At 44.9% G+C, this 17,503-nt stretch overlaps 1 protein-coding gene across 1 annotated transcript in view; it reads right to left on the reverse strand.

The window, feature by feature from the left end:
* The window catches only part of LOC120988949, a 69,905-nt gene that overhangs the window by 39,164 nt on the left and 13,238 nt on the right, over positions 1 to 17,503 (reverse strand). The window contains exons 3-8 of the mRNA XM_040416759.1: positions 11,269 to 11,350; positions 9,465 to 9,533; positions 8,030 to 8,065; positions 7,050 to 7,174; positions 5,355 to 5,604; positions 4,461 to 4,579 (exon numbers count right to left, since the gene is read on the reverse strand). Coding sequence (XP_040272693.1) covers positions 4,461 to 4,579; positions 5,355 to 5,604; positions 7,050 to 7,174; positions 8,030 to 8,065; positions 9,465 to 9,533; positions 11,269 to 11,350 — 681 coding nt within the window. The remainder of the gene's footprint in view (positions 1 to 4,460; positions 4,580 to 5,354; positions 5,605 to 7,049; positions 7,175 to 8,029; positions 8,066 to 9,464; positions 9,534 to 11,268; positions 11,351 to 17,503) is intronic.

A 17,503-nucleotide genomic window follows, 5' to 3' on the forward strand; every position in this document is an offset into this window, starting at 1 on the left:
ACTTATATGATCAAGTGACACCGCCTGTCTCTAACCTGATGGGGCTTATGGACTGTACACCATTGGGAGCGTTGAGTTTCGTTCCCCCTCCCCAACAACTAAGCCCGTCATCAGGAGACCTGCATTCGGTACCTCCTACTCCCCAACCAGTCCCAGAAATGAGGGACCTTATCGACTGGTCCTGGGAAGACCCACAGATGGCAGGTGGAGATGGGACCGAGATCTCTCTACCGGCCCTACAGAGATACTGGGCAGCCGGCCCAGATCTCCAACTCCAGCAGCAGTACCAGGAGGAGGAGGTAAGCAACCCCTCCCCTCCACAGCCAACTCCAAACCAGGTACTGGGGTCAGTAGAGGAGTCGTTAGCCCCCTCTGGCCCCCTCCCAGCAGAAGAGCTGGCATCTGGGCAGAGCGCCGCTGGCCTCTGCCCTACTTGTCCCCTTACTACCCAGCAGGACTGTACTCCAGTCCCTCCAGCAGAAGAGCTGGCATCAGGGCAGAGAGCCGCTAGCCTCTGCTCCACCGACCCCCTTGTTACAGGGCTGGCTTGTACCCCCCTCGCCCCAGCAGGATTGCTGGCATCAGTGCAGAACACCGCTGGCCGCTGTTCCCCAAGTAGCCCCAGCGGTTTGCCTAGCACACCAAGGGGAGACAGTAAGCCCCACAACAGTGCAGATGGGACCGTAGTCTCTGTACCTGCACCACTGGAGATATGGACAGTCTGTCCTGGTCCACAACAACAGGACAATGTATTGGAAGGAGAGGCAGTCTGTTTTCCCCTACAACAAGGGAGGGTGTCGCAGAGAGAGGAGCCTGTTACCCCTTCCCCCCAGCAACAGCTTTGTTCAACCAGGGGAGAGGGCACCCTGGTTACCTTCCCCCCAAGTCATGGATCTACAACTGGGCACAAGTGGCAGGGGGCCATAGGGACAACTACACCCTTGGAGAAAGGCCGGCTGACTATCAGAGCCCCAGACCGCCTGGAGGTCTGGAGTCTGGATAGTCTCAATGGGAAAGGGGAGAAATGTGGCGGAACCCGCCTCGCCACTGGGCATTGGAGAGGCCTGGCTGCCCGCCTCCTACCTGCTGACTATGGCCCCTGGTGATTTGGTACGTTTGAATGCAATATTTAGGCATGTCGTATTTTATATTGCTGCTACTGGCCCTTTAATGGCCATGTTATGACTTTTAGGAACAATGCCCCTTTAAGACTGTGTAGCAGATTGCATTCAGGCTGTCTTAAATATTATGTATGTTATTATGTGTTCGGTTAAATTGTATATGTGCATGCCAGGGTTCAAGTTAGTCCATTACGTTTGGTAATTGTATTTTGTGGATTGCGTCTGAGACAATGCTTATTGTGGTGGTTAATTACATCTCAGACAATGCTCATTGTGTTTTGTTTATTGCGTTACAGATAGAGGGAAGGGGATTTTGTGTACAATTGCTGGGAAGGTTTAAATACTGTAGATACATATGATTGGCTGTTTTTGCAGAGCCTGTGGGTGGTACCTTGTTGGAAGATGTGTATAAATCAATGCTTGTGTTAAAATAAAGGGAGTTCCGGTTTTAACTCTCAAGGTGAAGTGTCGTCTCATTCTTGGGGGAGGATTTATTGCATGCTGTCCCAGTTTGACTGCTAGGAGTGAAAACCTATTCGTATGGTTCCTATTCAACTGCCCACAGCATTCATATGCTTGAAGAGGATTCATAGGCTTCTTCGGTTCGGTGATTGTGGTGTCTGCCAGAGTGCTTGGAAACCTCAGGAAAACGCTAGGCGCATCCGTAAACGGAGATACTCAGTCGGGGTGCCAGGTGATCCGTTACACAGTTCAATATGATCTTCAGCTGAATCTCTGTAGGAATGGAGTTCATGAGGTGACATGAAGTACAGAGAGGATGGACAGGACAGACTGTGGTAATGGAGACTACAGTCGTGGCCAAAAGTTTTGAGAATTACATAAATATTGGAAATTGGAAAAGTTGCTGCTTAATTTTTTATAATAGCAATTTGCATATACTCCAGAATGTTATGAAGAGTGATCAGATGAATTGCATAGTCCTTCTTTGCCATGAAAATTAACTTAATCCCAAAAAAACCTTTCCACTGCATTTCATTGCTGTCATTAAAGGACCTGCTGAGATCATTTCAGTAATCGTCTTGTTAACTCAGGTGAGAATGTTGACGAGCACAAGGCTGGAAATCATTATGTCAGGCTGATTGGGTTAAAATGGCAGACTTGACATGTTAAAAGGAGGGTGATGCTTGAAATCATTGTTCTTCCATTGTTAACCATGGTGACCTGCAAAGAAACGCGTGCAGCCATCATTGCGTTGCATAAAAATGCCTTCACAGGCAAGGATATTGTGGCTACTAAGATTGCACCTCAATCAAAAATTTATAGGATCATCAAGAACTTCAAGGAAAGAGGTTCAATTCTTGTTAAGAAGGCTTCAGGGCGTCCAATAAAGTCCAGCAAGCGCCAGGATCGTCTCCTAAAGAGGATTCAGCTGCGGGATCGGAGTGCCACCAGTGCAGAGCTTGCTCAGGAATGGCAGCAGGCAGGTGTGAGCGCATCTGCACGCACAGTGAGGCGAAGACTTTTGGAAGATGGCCTGGTGTCAAGAAGGGCAGCAAAGAAGCCACTTCTCTCCAAAAAAAACCATCAGGGACTTATTGATCTTCTGCAGAAAGTATGGTGAATGGACTGCTGAGGACTGGGGCAAAGTCATATTCTCCGATGAAGCCTCTTTCCGATTGTTTGGGGCATCTGGAAAAAGGCTTGTCCGGAGAAGAAAAGGTGAGCGCTACCATCAGTCCTGTGTCATGCCAACAGTAAAGCATCCTGAGACCATTCATGTGTGGGGTTGCTTCTCATCCAAGGGAGTGGGCTCACTCACAATTTTGCCCAAAAACACAGCCATGAATAAAGAATGGTACCAAAACACCCTCCAACAGCAACTTCTTCCAACAATCCAACAACAGTTTGGTGAAGAACAATGCATTTTCCAGCACGATGGAGCACAGTGCCATAAGGGAAAAGTGATAACTAAGTGGCTCGGGGACCAAAAAGTTGACATTTTGGGTCCATGGCCTGGAAACTCCCCAGATCTTAATCCCATTGAGAACTTGTGGTCAATCCTCAAGAGGCGGGTGGACAAACAAAAACCCACTAATTCTGACAAACTCCAAGAAGTGATTATGAAAGAATAGGTTGTTATCAGTCAGGAATTGGCCCAGAAGTTGATTGAGAGCATGCCCAGTCGAATTGCAGAGGTCCTGAAAAAGAAGGGCCAACACTGCAAATACTGACTCTTTGCATAAATATCATGTAATTGTCGATAAAAGCCTTTGAAACGTATGAAGTGCGTGTAATTATATTTCACTACATCACAGAAACAACTGAAACAAAGATCTAAAAGCAGTTTAGCAGCAAACTTTGTGAAAACTAATATTTGTGTCATTCTCAAAACTTTTGGCCACGACTGTACATACAAGTGCTGCTGCTCATTAACCACATCCCCATCTCCTCTCTGTACTTCATGTCTCCTCATGGACTCCATTCCTACAGAGATTCAGCTGAAGATCTTATCAGCTCAGGACCATGATCCCTGACGAGCAGAGCAGAGAGGAAAATGAGGCAGCTCTTTAGCTCAATGTTCTGAAGTAACTTGTGCTCTTGTGTGATTAGGACAGGTTTTGTGTGTACTGATAGCATGGCGGACATTTTATTTCTCCTAATTATTATTCCCCAGACAAAACGAGCCATTATAACTAATGAAAGGTATTTGGGAATATATTTATAATAAAGTAATATTTAAGTATTTTCAGTAATTTTATTTTCTTAATTCCCAGAGAACCCCTTTAAAGAGTCTTTCTGTGTTGATTAGTGTTAAAAATGTCACTGAAATAGTTCATATGGGGGGAGAAGATACTTTTTATAGGTCCTGTATATGCTCTTTATTATACTGCCCCAATACAATAGTCAAATAATAAGCAACATTATCATTTAAGGTGTCCCATGTATAAAATTTATTTGAAAGTGATCAGTGTTATATAAATTCATCAAATATCTAGTTATGACCTGTACAGACCATCAATACTCTGGAACCGTTATTGCAGTCCATAAGGTTAGTGGGTTGAAGTTAAATTCGGAAAAATAAACAAAAATTATACAAAAAGTTCACTAGTTTCTGCATACATCAGACAAGTAGGCACTTTTTGATCCCCAGTGTTCATTACCAATACGTATGCTGAACCCTGTTATCCTGTAGTAAATACTACTTTGCATGAGTAAGATGTCTGTTGTCTGTATAGTTTTCCATGTAGTCTTTTGGATTTGTCTAGAGCTCAATGGCTTTGGAGAACAGCACAAATGGAAAGACAACTAAACATCGGATCTTTGATCCAGTGGAGCAAAACCTTCCACTTGACACCCAAAGCTTTGTATTAAACATACAATGAGCAGACCCAACTCATTAGTGAAGACTATTATGGCTTGTAAAAGTTCAAGGTTTGGATTAAGACTATGAAGAAAGTCATGGACACCATAGTCTTTGAAAGGCATGAAGAACCAACCTGCAGACAAAATAAGAATATTGGTCGTATGTTCACTATGGGTCAACTGGATTCCATGAACTAACACAATATATAGAGGTTTTTTACTCTATGTGATCGAGAACATGGGACTAGACTAAGGCATGTCATAGTAATACTTTTTGGATCAATTGCCTTTTGACATGAGTAGAACCTTCCACTTGATACACAAAGCTTTATTGTATTTGACATACTATGAGAAGACAAATCTCATTGATGAAGACTGTTATGGCTTCTAAAAGTTAAAAGCTTGGATTTAGGACAGTCAAGGAAGTAATGGACACCATAGTCATCAAAAGGCACAAAGACCCAACCAAAGGACTGGATACGAACACAGGTTGTATGGTCACCATGGGTCAACTGGGCTCCATTTGGTGAACTAACAGAAATGATAGAGATTTTTGTACACTATGTGATCAAGAACATGGGACTAGACTAAGTTATGTCATAATAATATTTTATGGATCAGTAACCTTTTTCCTATACAAAGCTTCTGTCTCCTGTCTGATCTACTATGTAGTTAGTCTTGTAAGTTCTGCTTGCTAACCGTAACTGGAAAGTTTTGCTTAATTGTTGACTCACTATTTTCAGTGGCTGCTAACATAGTAGTCTTTGTTCTCAAGATGAATTGGATCTTGTGTCATGGCTTTGATTATTTAGAAATATGTGTTCATTCATTCCAGAGTTGTTTTGGTGTTTCAGTTGACCTTTGGAACCAGGCATTATGGTGACAATGGACAAGATTGTGGAAAGTCTCAATGGACCTGGAAAAGACCAAAGTAGGTGAGGAAATGCTCTACCCTCAAGCTGACTTTGGGTAGAGTTTTGATGCGGAGGGTGTGGCCAGGACGAAGGACCACAAGCCCTGAAACACTGCAGGTCTTCAGTTTGGGGTCACGGATACTTGCAGCAGTAGCAGAAAACTCTTGCAGGCAACGAAATATCAGATTACCATCTAGAAGTAAATCCAACTTGATGTAGCTGCTTCGGTCCTCATTAAAGTGCACCTTGGAAGAAAGGAGATGGAAGCTTTGTAGGCAAACATTAATGGAACCTATTAAAGAAGTATACCATCAACAATATATGACTGAAGAAGAGATAGACCAAGACAGGGAAGAGGTAGACAAATTAAAAGAGGTAGAGCAGGGAATGCTAGTAAGTTGTTTTGGTAACAAGAAGACTATTAAGGCAATTATGGTAGCAATAGAAGGTTACCAAAATTCGTGACCAATGTCAGTTGTTGAAAATTCAGTAATAGACTTTGTTTAGTTATAACTCCGTCAGGCTGTTCCTCTGCTGGAGCAGCCTGCCTGATAGCTTTACTGTATATGTCAAAGTAGACACTTGACTATGAACCAGTTTGAAATGTGGCACCACTTTCTACTATCCCATAAGTTATCTCTAGTAGAATGGTAATCAAAGTATACTACCTAAGGGACAAAGATGTTGGACTTTCAGCAGGTACTCATTTTTTTTGTGGAGGTCCAACTGGTAGAGAGTATTTATAGCAATGTTTCTGAATCTTTGATGTCTGCGGATTGGTGTCTGTAGTATTACTGATAGCCTGAGTCAAAAATCTGTAATGTTAGACATTGACTTACAAGGTAGATACTATAGGCCTGTAGCTGGTGGGGTGTACATCTCACCTAGTTTTCTAGGATGGTGAGATGAGGAACTCAGAAAGCAGGATTTCCTCAGCAAATCTAGTTTGCTCAGGCTTTTTGTTGATAAGTTGACGTTCTGGGCCTAGGTTTCTATGGAAAGGCAGGTAGGATTGTTAGTGGATCTTGCCATTGACTCCCGGCTCCAGGACCAGTCCAGTCAATATATAATGGCCGGGCTATTTTAGGGCTGCAGTTGGTGCAGTTCTGGGTAAAGAAGCTGGAGTTTTAATACTTTGAAAAACTTACCACTTGTATGAACTGTACTGCTTTGTTGATGTGTGGTACTAGACACTAAGCCAAAACCTGGTTAGTTAGCAACCATATTGTGTTTAAGTCAGAGCCACACAGGCATAGGCTTTGACTTTGCTTAGTTATATTATGTTCCTGTTGTCAAAACTTATAAATGACACTGACTGAGGTAAGTTGCATAAAAAATTCTGCTGTGTGGATTGCAACCTTCTTGTGTGCCACCTACGGAGTGTCCATCTACATGTTTCTTTACCTAAATCCTCACACTACTTATAGATTGTTGTAAATGGCCACAAATGGTTTTGATGTGAATGACTTGGTGTGGTTCATTGTAGACGGTTGTCAAGATGTTAGCAATCTTGTGGTGGATATAAGAAGAAGGATGAAGATGGTTTATGGTAAATGGTGGTAGTAATTCTGACTAAAGATATGGTAGCTCAGAAAAGAAAGTGAAACAAGATAAAAACAAGATGGACTGGAAGTCAGATTTAGTTCCTGGAATGGGAAGTGAAGAACCCAGGAGGTAACATCTTTCTCACCTGGCAATACAAATAGAACAATCCCTTGACGTTGACCATAAACTCCCCCTTTCCATCATCATATCTGACTGGGCTGGTAGAGTTTCGTGGAACTTCAGTCCAGTGAAGGATCGTACCATTATCATCTGTGAAGATAGAAGGTTATAGTTTTATATCACACAGTGGAAAGAAATTGGAAGACATCTGTCGTCTGCCTACATCATAATTTTTGAAGATATATAAAGCATATTCTATCCTCTTCAGTAAGGGTACTTAGCTTCTATCATATTTGGACATTTGTCCGACATATTCGGCTTTCTCTATACTGGTCCCCCGATGAACCAACACATCTAATAGGGGAAATGCATCGGGACACTTGAAAATTGGAGATCCTATACCGCATGGGACAACTGATTGAAAGAACTGGCATCATTGTGACTGGGAATTACTGGATAGGTAGGGACTCTCAGTGAGGGTACAGCCACCGTTAAGTGGGGCCGCCCCTTTCGGGGCGATTACTCCGCTTTTAGGCAGGGACAGTACAGAAATTTAGGGATAGCTTCCCTGATGCCTAAAAGCGGACTTTATGCATTAACCTACATGCTCCTTCCTAATTACCTGGAGGACTCCAGACCATAAGTCTCTGCAGCAAGTATCCAAGTCTCTGCAGCAAGTATCCAAGTCTCTGCAGCAAGTATCCAAGTCTCTGCAGCAAGTATCCAAGTAATCCCCACTGAGTGATAGGGTGAATGTGGTCCCTTTACCATAGGGGTCTACAGTATCGTGAGTGACCACACTTGTGGCACCAGTTAAATATTATTGAATTTATGCACATGTCCCTTATGCTGATAATGATCTCCATTTATCTATGTTTTGTTGTGGGGATATATATTAATATATATTTTAAGGTATCACTAATAAATGTTACATTTTAAGGGTAATTACATTATTCAGTGACGCCTTTATCTAACACAGTGGAAAGACATCTGTCGTCTGCTCACCTGCATTCATCTGTTGTCCTCCTTTTGGCAATTTTACTGAAAAATACAAAAGTCATCGTTGACGCCAGACAAAATTCTTTGCACAAGATCAATTACTTTTAATGCCTCATTCAAAGCAAACCCTTCTGGAAGGAGTCCTGGATCACAATGACAAAAATCTGTAATGCGCTTTTCTTCTAGGGACTCAAAGTGCAGGGATAGTTGTGGAGCTGGGGCGACTCCCTGGGAAGTCTGTGGTTGACATATTGGAGTAGACTGAGATGATTACCATATTGAGATGGTGTGAGCTTTATCACATGTTCTCCTTCTGGAAGTATTGATTATTAGACGTTAGCCATAAAGGCTTGTCCATGGTCAGCAGCAACAGTGGAAATTGGTATTAAAGGGATTTGTCTCATCACATGTGGCAATTGATTGGTTGCAGCAGGTCCTGTTACAGCACCAACATATTTACCCTTTCATATTGACATGGTGTTTTTGCACCTAAAACTGGTGTTCCCTTGATGTTTTTGTTTTACACATCTCTCTTTGTTTTGTGCGAAAATATCTCAAGGTTCGAAGATTCTGAGATGCTCAAAGCTCACTGTCTGGCACCAAGAACAATTTGTCTGCCGCAGTCCATTTAAAGGGGTTATCCGAATCAAAATTTTTTCCCTGTCCTTCCCCTGCCAAGCCCTACAACTTACTAATATACTTGTGCTACTTTTTCTCCAGAGATCAGCAGAGTGGTCACGTGACTGCGCCCTCTGTAGAGACTTTATTTCCTCTGACATCACGACCAGACCTCCCATGATGCCCTTCATCAGAATCCCCAGCCAAATAGTCTTGATGTCAGACCCATGTGATCTTGGAATGGGCCGGTCAATGCTCTCAATCCACTAGCAGGGTAGGCAGAGTCCACTGCTGGTCATATGAAAGCTATGTGGGAGGAAACAGCAAGGGGATGATGGGGGATGTAGTGGCGTTTACATTTCTGGCTTAGCTTGCCGCACACAGCACTATGGGAAGTGTTGTGACTGCTGCTCATCTGGATGGTAGACAATGGATCATAGCTGAAGAACCGAGATTGAAGCGCAGACTCTGGAAAAGTGGACTATTCTGCTCTGTAGGAGACTAAGTTTACACAATTAAATGACATTTTTCAGGATCCTGCAGAACCTCTTTAAGTCTCACTTTTTTAACTCTTAACTAATTCGAGAATTTAGATTGGAATATTTCACTTCTTGGAAACATTGTTCCTTCTTTGACCTACACTCAATGCCAGGTTTACACTGAGCTGAAGATCTGAGGAAAATGAAGACTAAGCTGAAGATCTGAAGAATATGAAGACTAAGCTGAAGATCTGAATAATATGAAGACTGAGCTGAAGATCTGAGGAATATGAAGACTGAGCTGAAGATCTGAAGAAGATTGATTGAGATGTTGGAAGCATTACCTTCATAATGAGCTGCGGTGACTACTGAAGATTTCCGATTATTTTGTTTGTTTCTTTTATTACCAATTGCTGGAAAAGAAATATGAATAGTGAGGAGAAAATATCACACTATATCACTTCACGACAGGAAAAAAGCTGAGTCATTTCAGGTGGACATTTTTTTAAAGGTTTAAGCTAGAGTGAAGCTGCACATTTTGGGGAAAGTACAGTAAATCTCCACATTTTGGGCAACTTAAATACAGTAAAGTTGAATGTTTGGGCAACATACAGTGAAATGCCACTTTGAAGCTCCACATTTTGGAAATATACAGTAAGGCTCATTTTTGGGGCAGGTTACAGTGATGCATCACAATTTGGGCAACTTGATGTAAAGCTCCACTTTTTGGGAAACTTATAGTAAAGCTCCATTTTTTTGGCAATACGCAACTTTTGGTCCAACTGTAGGGCATAAACAACTACTGTATTTTTTGCTTTATAAGACGCACCTGATGATAAGACGCATGTAGGTTTTTGAGAAGGAAAATAAGAAAAAAAATATTTTGAACCAAAAGGTGTGCTTTTGGTGGGTTTTGAACTAATGGTGATCTGTGGATGACGCATTGTTATGGGGGATCTGTGGATGACGCACTGTTATTGGGGATCTGTGGATGATGCATTGTTATGGAGAATCTTTGGATGACACTGTTATGGGGATCTGTGGATGACACACTTATGGGGACATCTGTGGATGATGCATTGTTATGGGGGATCTGTGGATGATGCACTGTTATAGGGGGATCTATGGATGATGCACTGTTATAGGGGGATCTATGGATGATGCACTGTTATAGGGGGATCTATGGATGATGCACTGTTATAGGGGGATCTATGGATGATGCACTGTTATAGGGGGATCTATGGATGATGCACTGTTATAGGGGGATCTATGGATGATGCACTGTTATAGGGGGATCTATGGATGATGCACTGTTATAGGGGGATCTATGGATGATGCACTGTTATAGGGCGATCTATGGATGATGCACTGTTATAGGGCGATCTATGGATGATGCACTGTTATAGGGGGATCTATGGATGATGCACTGTTATAGGGGGATCTATGGATGATGCATTGTTATGGAGAATCTGTGTATTGGTGTATTCTGAAGGATGAGGGGAGTTATAGTCATATTTAATATAAACACAGTCCAGGGACTGTTCTGTAATTGGCATATGACTATAACCCCCCTGATCCATAGGAATCCACCCATGTACTGCAGTATATGAGTGGATACCTATGGATGAGGGGGGTTATAGTGATTTATGACACACATTTATAGCCCCTGTGCTCGACTCACCGAGAGACTAGATCCACAAAACCGCCGTACACAGCAGGAGCAGTGCTGGTACGGCGGGAGATAGGAAGGAGGCTGATTGGTGGAGGTGTGGGTAGCAGGATGCACTCACCACCAATCAGCTGAACGGCGCAGGCTGGCGGCAGCGGAGCACAGTAAGTGAAGCCACCAGCCCGCCCACCGCTTTACACCCATAGGGGAGCTCAATGGACGTGTGGGCTGGCGGCATACAGAGCACATTAAGTGAAGCAGTCAGCCCGCTGAACAGTTTAATGGCAGGCTCAGGAGCTGTTATTGAGAGCTCCTGAGCCACCTAATTTGCGTCATGTTCGTTTTAAAAGATGCAGTGACTCCCCCCCCCCCCACTTTGGAGGGTGAAAAAGTGCGTCTTATAAAACGAAAATTATGGTAACTAAGGCTTTTTGGAATATGTTGTAATGTTTGTAGGTTCCACCATTGTTTGTCATTACCTGAACGCCTGTGACGTCTCCTATCCTCTGTCAGCTTCTGATACAGAAGTTGATGTTTTTCCCAGACATTCTGGTAGTAGATCTAAAAAAAAAGTTGTTCATTAATCGCATTGGATATCATCCCAAGGCACAAGAATGGATCATTATTGGTTTAGAAGATTTAGGGTTAGGTAACCCTCTTTCAGTCTTATGGTCATTAGATAGAAAGTCAACGCAAGTCCGCTGGAACGCGGAAGATCATGATGAAGACGAGTAAAAGTAAAAAGATGTGGAAGAAATATAATAAAGGAAAGCTTCCCTTAAAATCTGTCATAATGGTGATAAGAACTAAAGTTAGGAGACCAAAAATGAAACTGTAATTGAGGCAGAAAATCCAAGAGATAGAAAATCTCTGAGAAACTTGAGAAATATCTATAAGGATGCATCTGCCATTTACAATTGTAGTATGGACTGTTGGTTACTAAGCTCTTGCACACAACGGAAACAAACAATATGGTCGTTGCATGATATGAGACCAGAGAATGTTATGCAAGTTTTATTACTTTGCCCCGTTATAGATGAAGACTAGAGATGAGCGAATTTAGAAAAAATTTGATTTGGCCGGTTTGCCGAATTTTTTGAAAAAATTCACTTCGATCCGAATTTATTGGCGGCAAATCGCGTTAAAAAAACGTCTATTTCCTGGCTGCAGAGAGCCTCTATAGTGGTGTAGAACACTGTGCCTTGCAGTAACACGCATAGTAAGTCTGCTGTGGTAGTGAAATAATACTGTGAGTCCGTATGACATGCACATGACAGGCGTCGCTCTTAGAATCACTGCACACTTCACTTATTTGGGCAGTCACGAGGCCAAAACTGACCAAATAGCTCAAGTATGAACTCAGCCTTACAGGTCGATGTTAGCGCCAAGAAGAAGCGCACTCCTTTTACACCGTCATCAGCCGATTCCACATAGATGTCTACAGAACCTGTTCTATTAAACGCTTATACAAGTAGAGCCCCCCGACAGAGTGGAGAGGGTGTCAGCAGTAAGTTTGTGTTGACGTCACTGAATATTTTGCCCTTCCTCTGATCCGTCAGAACAATAACCCCCAAAAAACGGATCCTGTCTGTGGAGCATCCTCCTTCACTCGGTCAGCATTTGCTCAATAATCCATCAGTTTTGCTAATGCCCAAAAGAAAACAGGAGTGGATCCAAAACAGATGACACGTGAATGGAATATTTGTATGTCTGCTGTGTTTTGTACCGACTCCTGATTTTGGCTACCAAATCATACGCCAATTCTGATGGGACCATACAGGCCTTACAGCTGCTACACAGACAGGATCCGTTGGGCATCTCATTTTTCCTTCCTTCTGACAGATCAGAAGAAAGGTCAAATAAATGATGATGTCAGCCAGGCCTAAAGGCAAAATAGTGGCCCAGTCATGAAGTGGGGAGGGTGGGAACAGCATAAGAAGTCCACAGAGTGGCCCTATGACATAGTGGTGAGGTGGAAGCAGCATGAGGAGATCACAGAGTGGCCCAATGACAGATTGTGGAGGTGACGGCAGCATCAGGCGGCCACAGAGTGGCAAGGTGACATAGTGTGGAGGTGACAGCAGCATCAGGAGACCACAGAGTGACCCGGTGACAGAGTGGGGAGGTGGGTGGCAGTACGAGTACCAGCTGAAGATGGTGGGTGAAAGAAGGAGCACTTGACATCAGATGTGTGGCATCAGGCAGGTGGCAGCATCAGAATAGTAGATGAGGCAGGTAGCCAGAAGAAACCGGTCTCTTTTGTCAACGTGTTGGTGTGGCACCATGGATGATCTAGTCTGATGCATCAGGCTCTGGTGGGTGGAAATCCTGGCGAGTTCTTCTTGGGGTAACTATGGCACCCGCTCTGATGCCACACTACTGGCCAGGCAGGACAGCTTTTCCAGGGCAAAAACTGGCTGCCCAGTAGTCCAGCGGATCTTCAATGTGGGTTGGCAGGGTACTGTCCAAGTATGCCACCACCTGCTGGTTCAGGTCCTGCTCCAGGTCTAGTTGCTGCTGTTGGTGAGTAGTTTCTTCACTAGGCGGGTGAAGAAAGCTGCTCATCAGCGACTCTAGACTCAAGTTGCTGCTGATGGAGCTGGAACTGCTCCTATCCCCCCACCCTGCAACAGTAGCCATGGCAGAGGAACATGAGCGCAGAGGGCCCACCCGGTCAGACCTGCGAGAGGATGGACTATGACGCAGATAGGCAGCGGCCAACTCACTACATAGGATGTCTCTATAGTAGTTCAGTTTGTCCTCCCTCTCAGCGGGTGTAAAAGCCCCCATTTTGGACCGGTAGTGAGAGTCCAACAAGGTGGAGAGACGTCATCCCTCTGCCGAATGTTGACAATTCGGCTGTCACTACCCAAGCAAGTGAGCATGCATCGGGCCATTTGTGCAAGTAACTCGGAGGGACTCCCTGCCTCCATCTCCACTGCATACTGCCACGGTGTGTCTGGGTCCTCTGCCTCGTCTTCCTCATCGCCCTGTAGCTCCTCTGGCTGCTCCTGCTCCTCCTCTCCTGTCACCTGTGTGTACAAACCACCCATTTCGCTACACATTGCTTGTGCTCCCCATGTCCTCCTCCTCCAGTTCAGCCCCCACAAGGCTCATGTGGCCGTAAGATCTAGGCGCCACATCTCCAGTCCCCTGACCAGCCATATTTACCTGCATCTGTTCCAGGACATGAAGCAGTGGAATGACGTTCACCCCATAGTCCTGGCGACTGACAAATAACGTGGCCTCCTCAAAGGGCCTGAGCAGACGGCAAGTGTCACGCATGAGCTGTGACTGGCTGACATCGAAGTTACACAGAGGAGTACTCCTGTCCGCTTGGGTCATCAAGAAATCGTTTATGGCCTTTCTCTGTTCGTATAGTCGGTCCAACATATGGAGGGTGGAATTCCAATGGGTGGAAACGCCGCATATCAGCCTATGTTGGGGGACGCCGTTCTGCCGCTGCAGATCAAGGAGGGTGTGCTTTGCGGTGTACGAGTGGCTGTAGTGCATGCAAAGTTTCCTGGCCATTTTTAGGATGTCTTCCAGATGGGTGGAAGACTTCAGGAACCGCTTGACAACCAGATTGAACACGTGTGCCATGCAGGGAGCATGGCTCAGCCCTCCTTGACCCAGCGCCGACACCATGTTCTTCCTGTTGTCTGTCACCATGGTTCCGATTTTGAGTTGTCGCGGATAAAAGCCAGGATTCGATTTCTTGATGAAGGACATAGAGAAGTTGCTCCCCTGTGTGACTCCGTTCACCAAGCCAAACGAGGTGCAGAACAGCGTGACACCGCCGTGCCCTGCACATGTGGTATGCTGGAGGGGCATGGTGAATTGTCCCTGCAGTGGAGGCTGAGTACACGGTGGAGGATGAGGCGGACATTGTCGCAGGACCAACGGCGTCACAACGTAGAGGCAGAATCGGCGTCACCTGGCCAAGTTGCTGGTGTGGCTGTGCAGGAACCCCATTCACCCAGTGGGCCATAAAGGACATGTATTGTCCCTGACCGTAGTTACAGCTCCACACGTCGGCGCTGCCGTGCACTTTGGCAGACACCGACAGGCTCAAGGACTGGCCCACCTTCTGTTCTACATGGGTGCTGGTACTGTCTTTTTGGCAAAGAAATGACGGCTTGGGACTCTCCACTTCGGCTCGGCACAAGCCATCAGTTCTCTGAAAGGTGCAGAGTGCACCACTTGGAAAGGGAGGGACTGCAGCACCAGCAACTTGGACAGGAGCACATTCAGCTTCTGCACCGTTGGATGAGTGCACGCATACTGTTGTCTCTTGGCAATTGCTTCGGTGATCGATTGCTGACAGAATGACTGACGAGGAGGAGCAGGAGCATCAGGACCAGCAGATGATGGGAAGGACAGACAGCTCCCTTCAGCTGAGGTGGTGGAACTTTGACTGCCTGAAACCGGGTTTCGTGCCACTGGGTGATGCAGCGGTTGCTGCGGCAGGCTGGACCACCACATCGGAGCCATGGTTTTCCCAGGCCACTTTATGGTGACGTTGCATATGTTGACGCAGGGACGTGGTGCCAACATTGGCACCCTGGCCACACTTTACCTTCTGCCCACAGATTCTACATATGGCCATGTTCACCTCCTCCGGCGGCTTAACAAAAATTGTCACACTGCCGAGTAGGTGATTTTACCCCCAACACTACGCACTGACTGCTACCGCCGCTGCTTCCGTGAACCCCTGCACCACTACTTTCCGGGCAGGTAGGCTCCTGCGATGCAGGTGGTCTACCCCTGGCACGTTTGGCTACCAACCTCCCACTGCTGCCACCCTGCTGACTCCCGGCCACGCTAGCGACTTGCTGGCTCCGCAGCTGCCTCACGGGCAAGCTGACACCCTCTTCTCTCGATGATGATGAAGCCCTTAATTCACCCGGCTCTCGAGTGCGATCAGCTACATCATCATCATCGAGTACTGTCTGCACGTCACTGATGTCCTCCTCAACGGTCTCTGGGTCAGGAGCCTCACCGCTCGCAACACCAGCTCCCATTCCACTCTCCTCATCACTACTTGCCCACCTAGCGGAGGAAGCGGCGGATGTATCCTTCACATCTTGGCTTGCCAGTAGCTGCTGCTCTAGTAGCTTGTCCTCACTGTATAGTTGGGCTGAGCCCACAGCATATAATACTTCTCTGGTTGTGGGAACAGAAAGGGACAGAGGACAGGTGAGGGCACAGGGCTTGCTCCCGGGCCATGGCAACTAAGGGTTGTGTCTGACGAACCCACCGACTCTTGGCTAGGGGTGTCTGATGTCACTTGGGACGAAGTGGATGACCGAGTCAACCATTCAAAAACCGCTGGGTTTCTGGTCAAGACACGACCACTAAATGACACCGGGAGCTCAGGCCTTTCGCTGTGACTCCTGCTGCCATGCCCCCTTACTCTGCTGTGACCTGTGCAGGGCCTGGCACTTCTCTGTCTGACATACTGTTAGATCTAATAAATATATAAAAAGGAAATTAAAACACCCCATAAAAGTCTGTAATTTTCTCGCTTCACCACACAACGGCAAATACTTTTTTTGTGCCACTAATACACGCCACAAAAGGCTTTAGAACATATAACTGCACCGCTGAACGGCAAATATATTTTTCTTTTTCCACTAGTACACGCCAAAAAGGGCTTTAGAACATATAATTGCACCGCTGAACGGCAAACAGGCCCTTATTTTTTTCCACTTATACACGCCACAAAAGGCTTTAGAACATATAACTGCACCTCTGAACGGCAATTGTATATATTGTTTTGCCACTAATACACGCCACAAAAGGCTATACAACATATAACTGCACCGCTGAACAGCAAATAGGCCCTTATTTTTTTCCACTTATACACACCACAAAAGGCTTTAGAACATATAACTGCACCTCTGAATGGCAAATATATATATATATTGTTTTGCCACTAATACACGCCACAAAAGGCTTCAGAACATATAACTGCCCCGCTGAACGGCAAACAGGCCCTTATTTTTTTCCACTTCTAAAGCCTTTTGTGGTGTGTATAAGTGGAAAAAAATAAGGGCCTATTTGCTGTTCAGCAATGTAGTTATATGTACTAAAGCCTTTTGTGGCGTGTATTAGTGGCAAAACAATATATACAATTGCCGTTCAGAGGTGCAGTTACATGTTCTAAAGCCTTTTGTGGTGTGTATAACATATAACTGCACCTCTGAACGGCAATTGTATATATTGTTTTGCCACTAATACACGCCACAAAAGGCTTTAGTACATATAACTACATTGCTGAACAGCAAATAGGCCCTTATGTTTTTCCACTTATACACACCACAAAAGGCTTTAGAACATATAACTGCACCTCTGAACGGCAAATATATATATATTGTTTTGCCACTAATACACGCCACAAAAGGGTTCAGAACATATAACTGCACTGCTAAACGGCAAATAGGCACTTATTTTTTTCCACTTATACACGCCACAAAAGGCTTTAGAACATATAACTGCACCGCTGAAAAGCAATATATATTTTTTAGCCATTAATACACGCCAAAAAGAGCTGTAATTTTCGCGCTTCAACACATAACGGCTAATAACCCCTTTAGAACATAAAACTGCACCGCACAAGGGCAAATAAGACATAGAAATATTTCCTTGCGGTATCCAACAGCACTTGCACCCTAATAAGAACGGTTTGCTGGAATTACAGAGCTATATAAT

This window comes from Bufo bufo, chromosome 1 (assembly GCF_905171765.1).
Source record: "Bufo bufo chromosome 1, aBufBuf1.1, whole genome shotgun sequence".
NCBI lineage: Eukaryota > Metazoa > Chordata > Amphibia > Anura > Bufonidae > Bufo > Bufo bufo.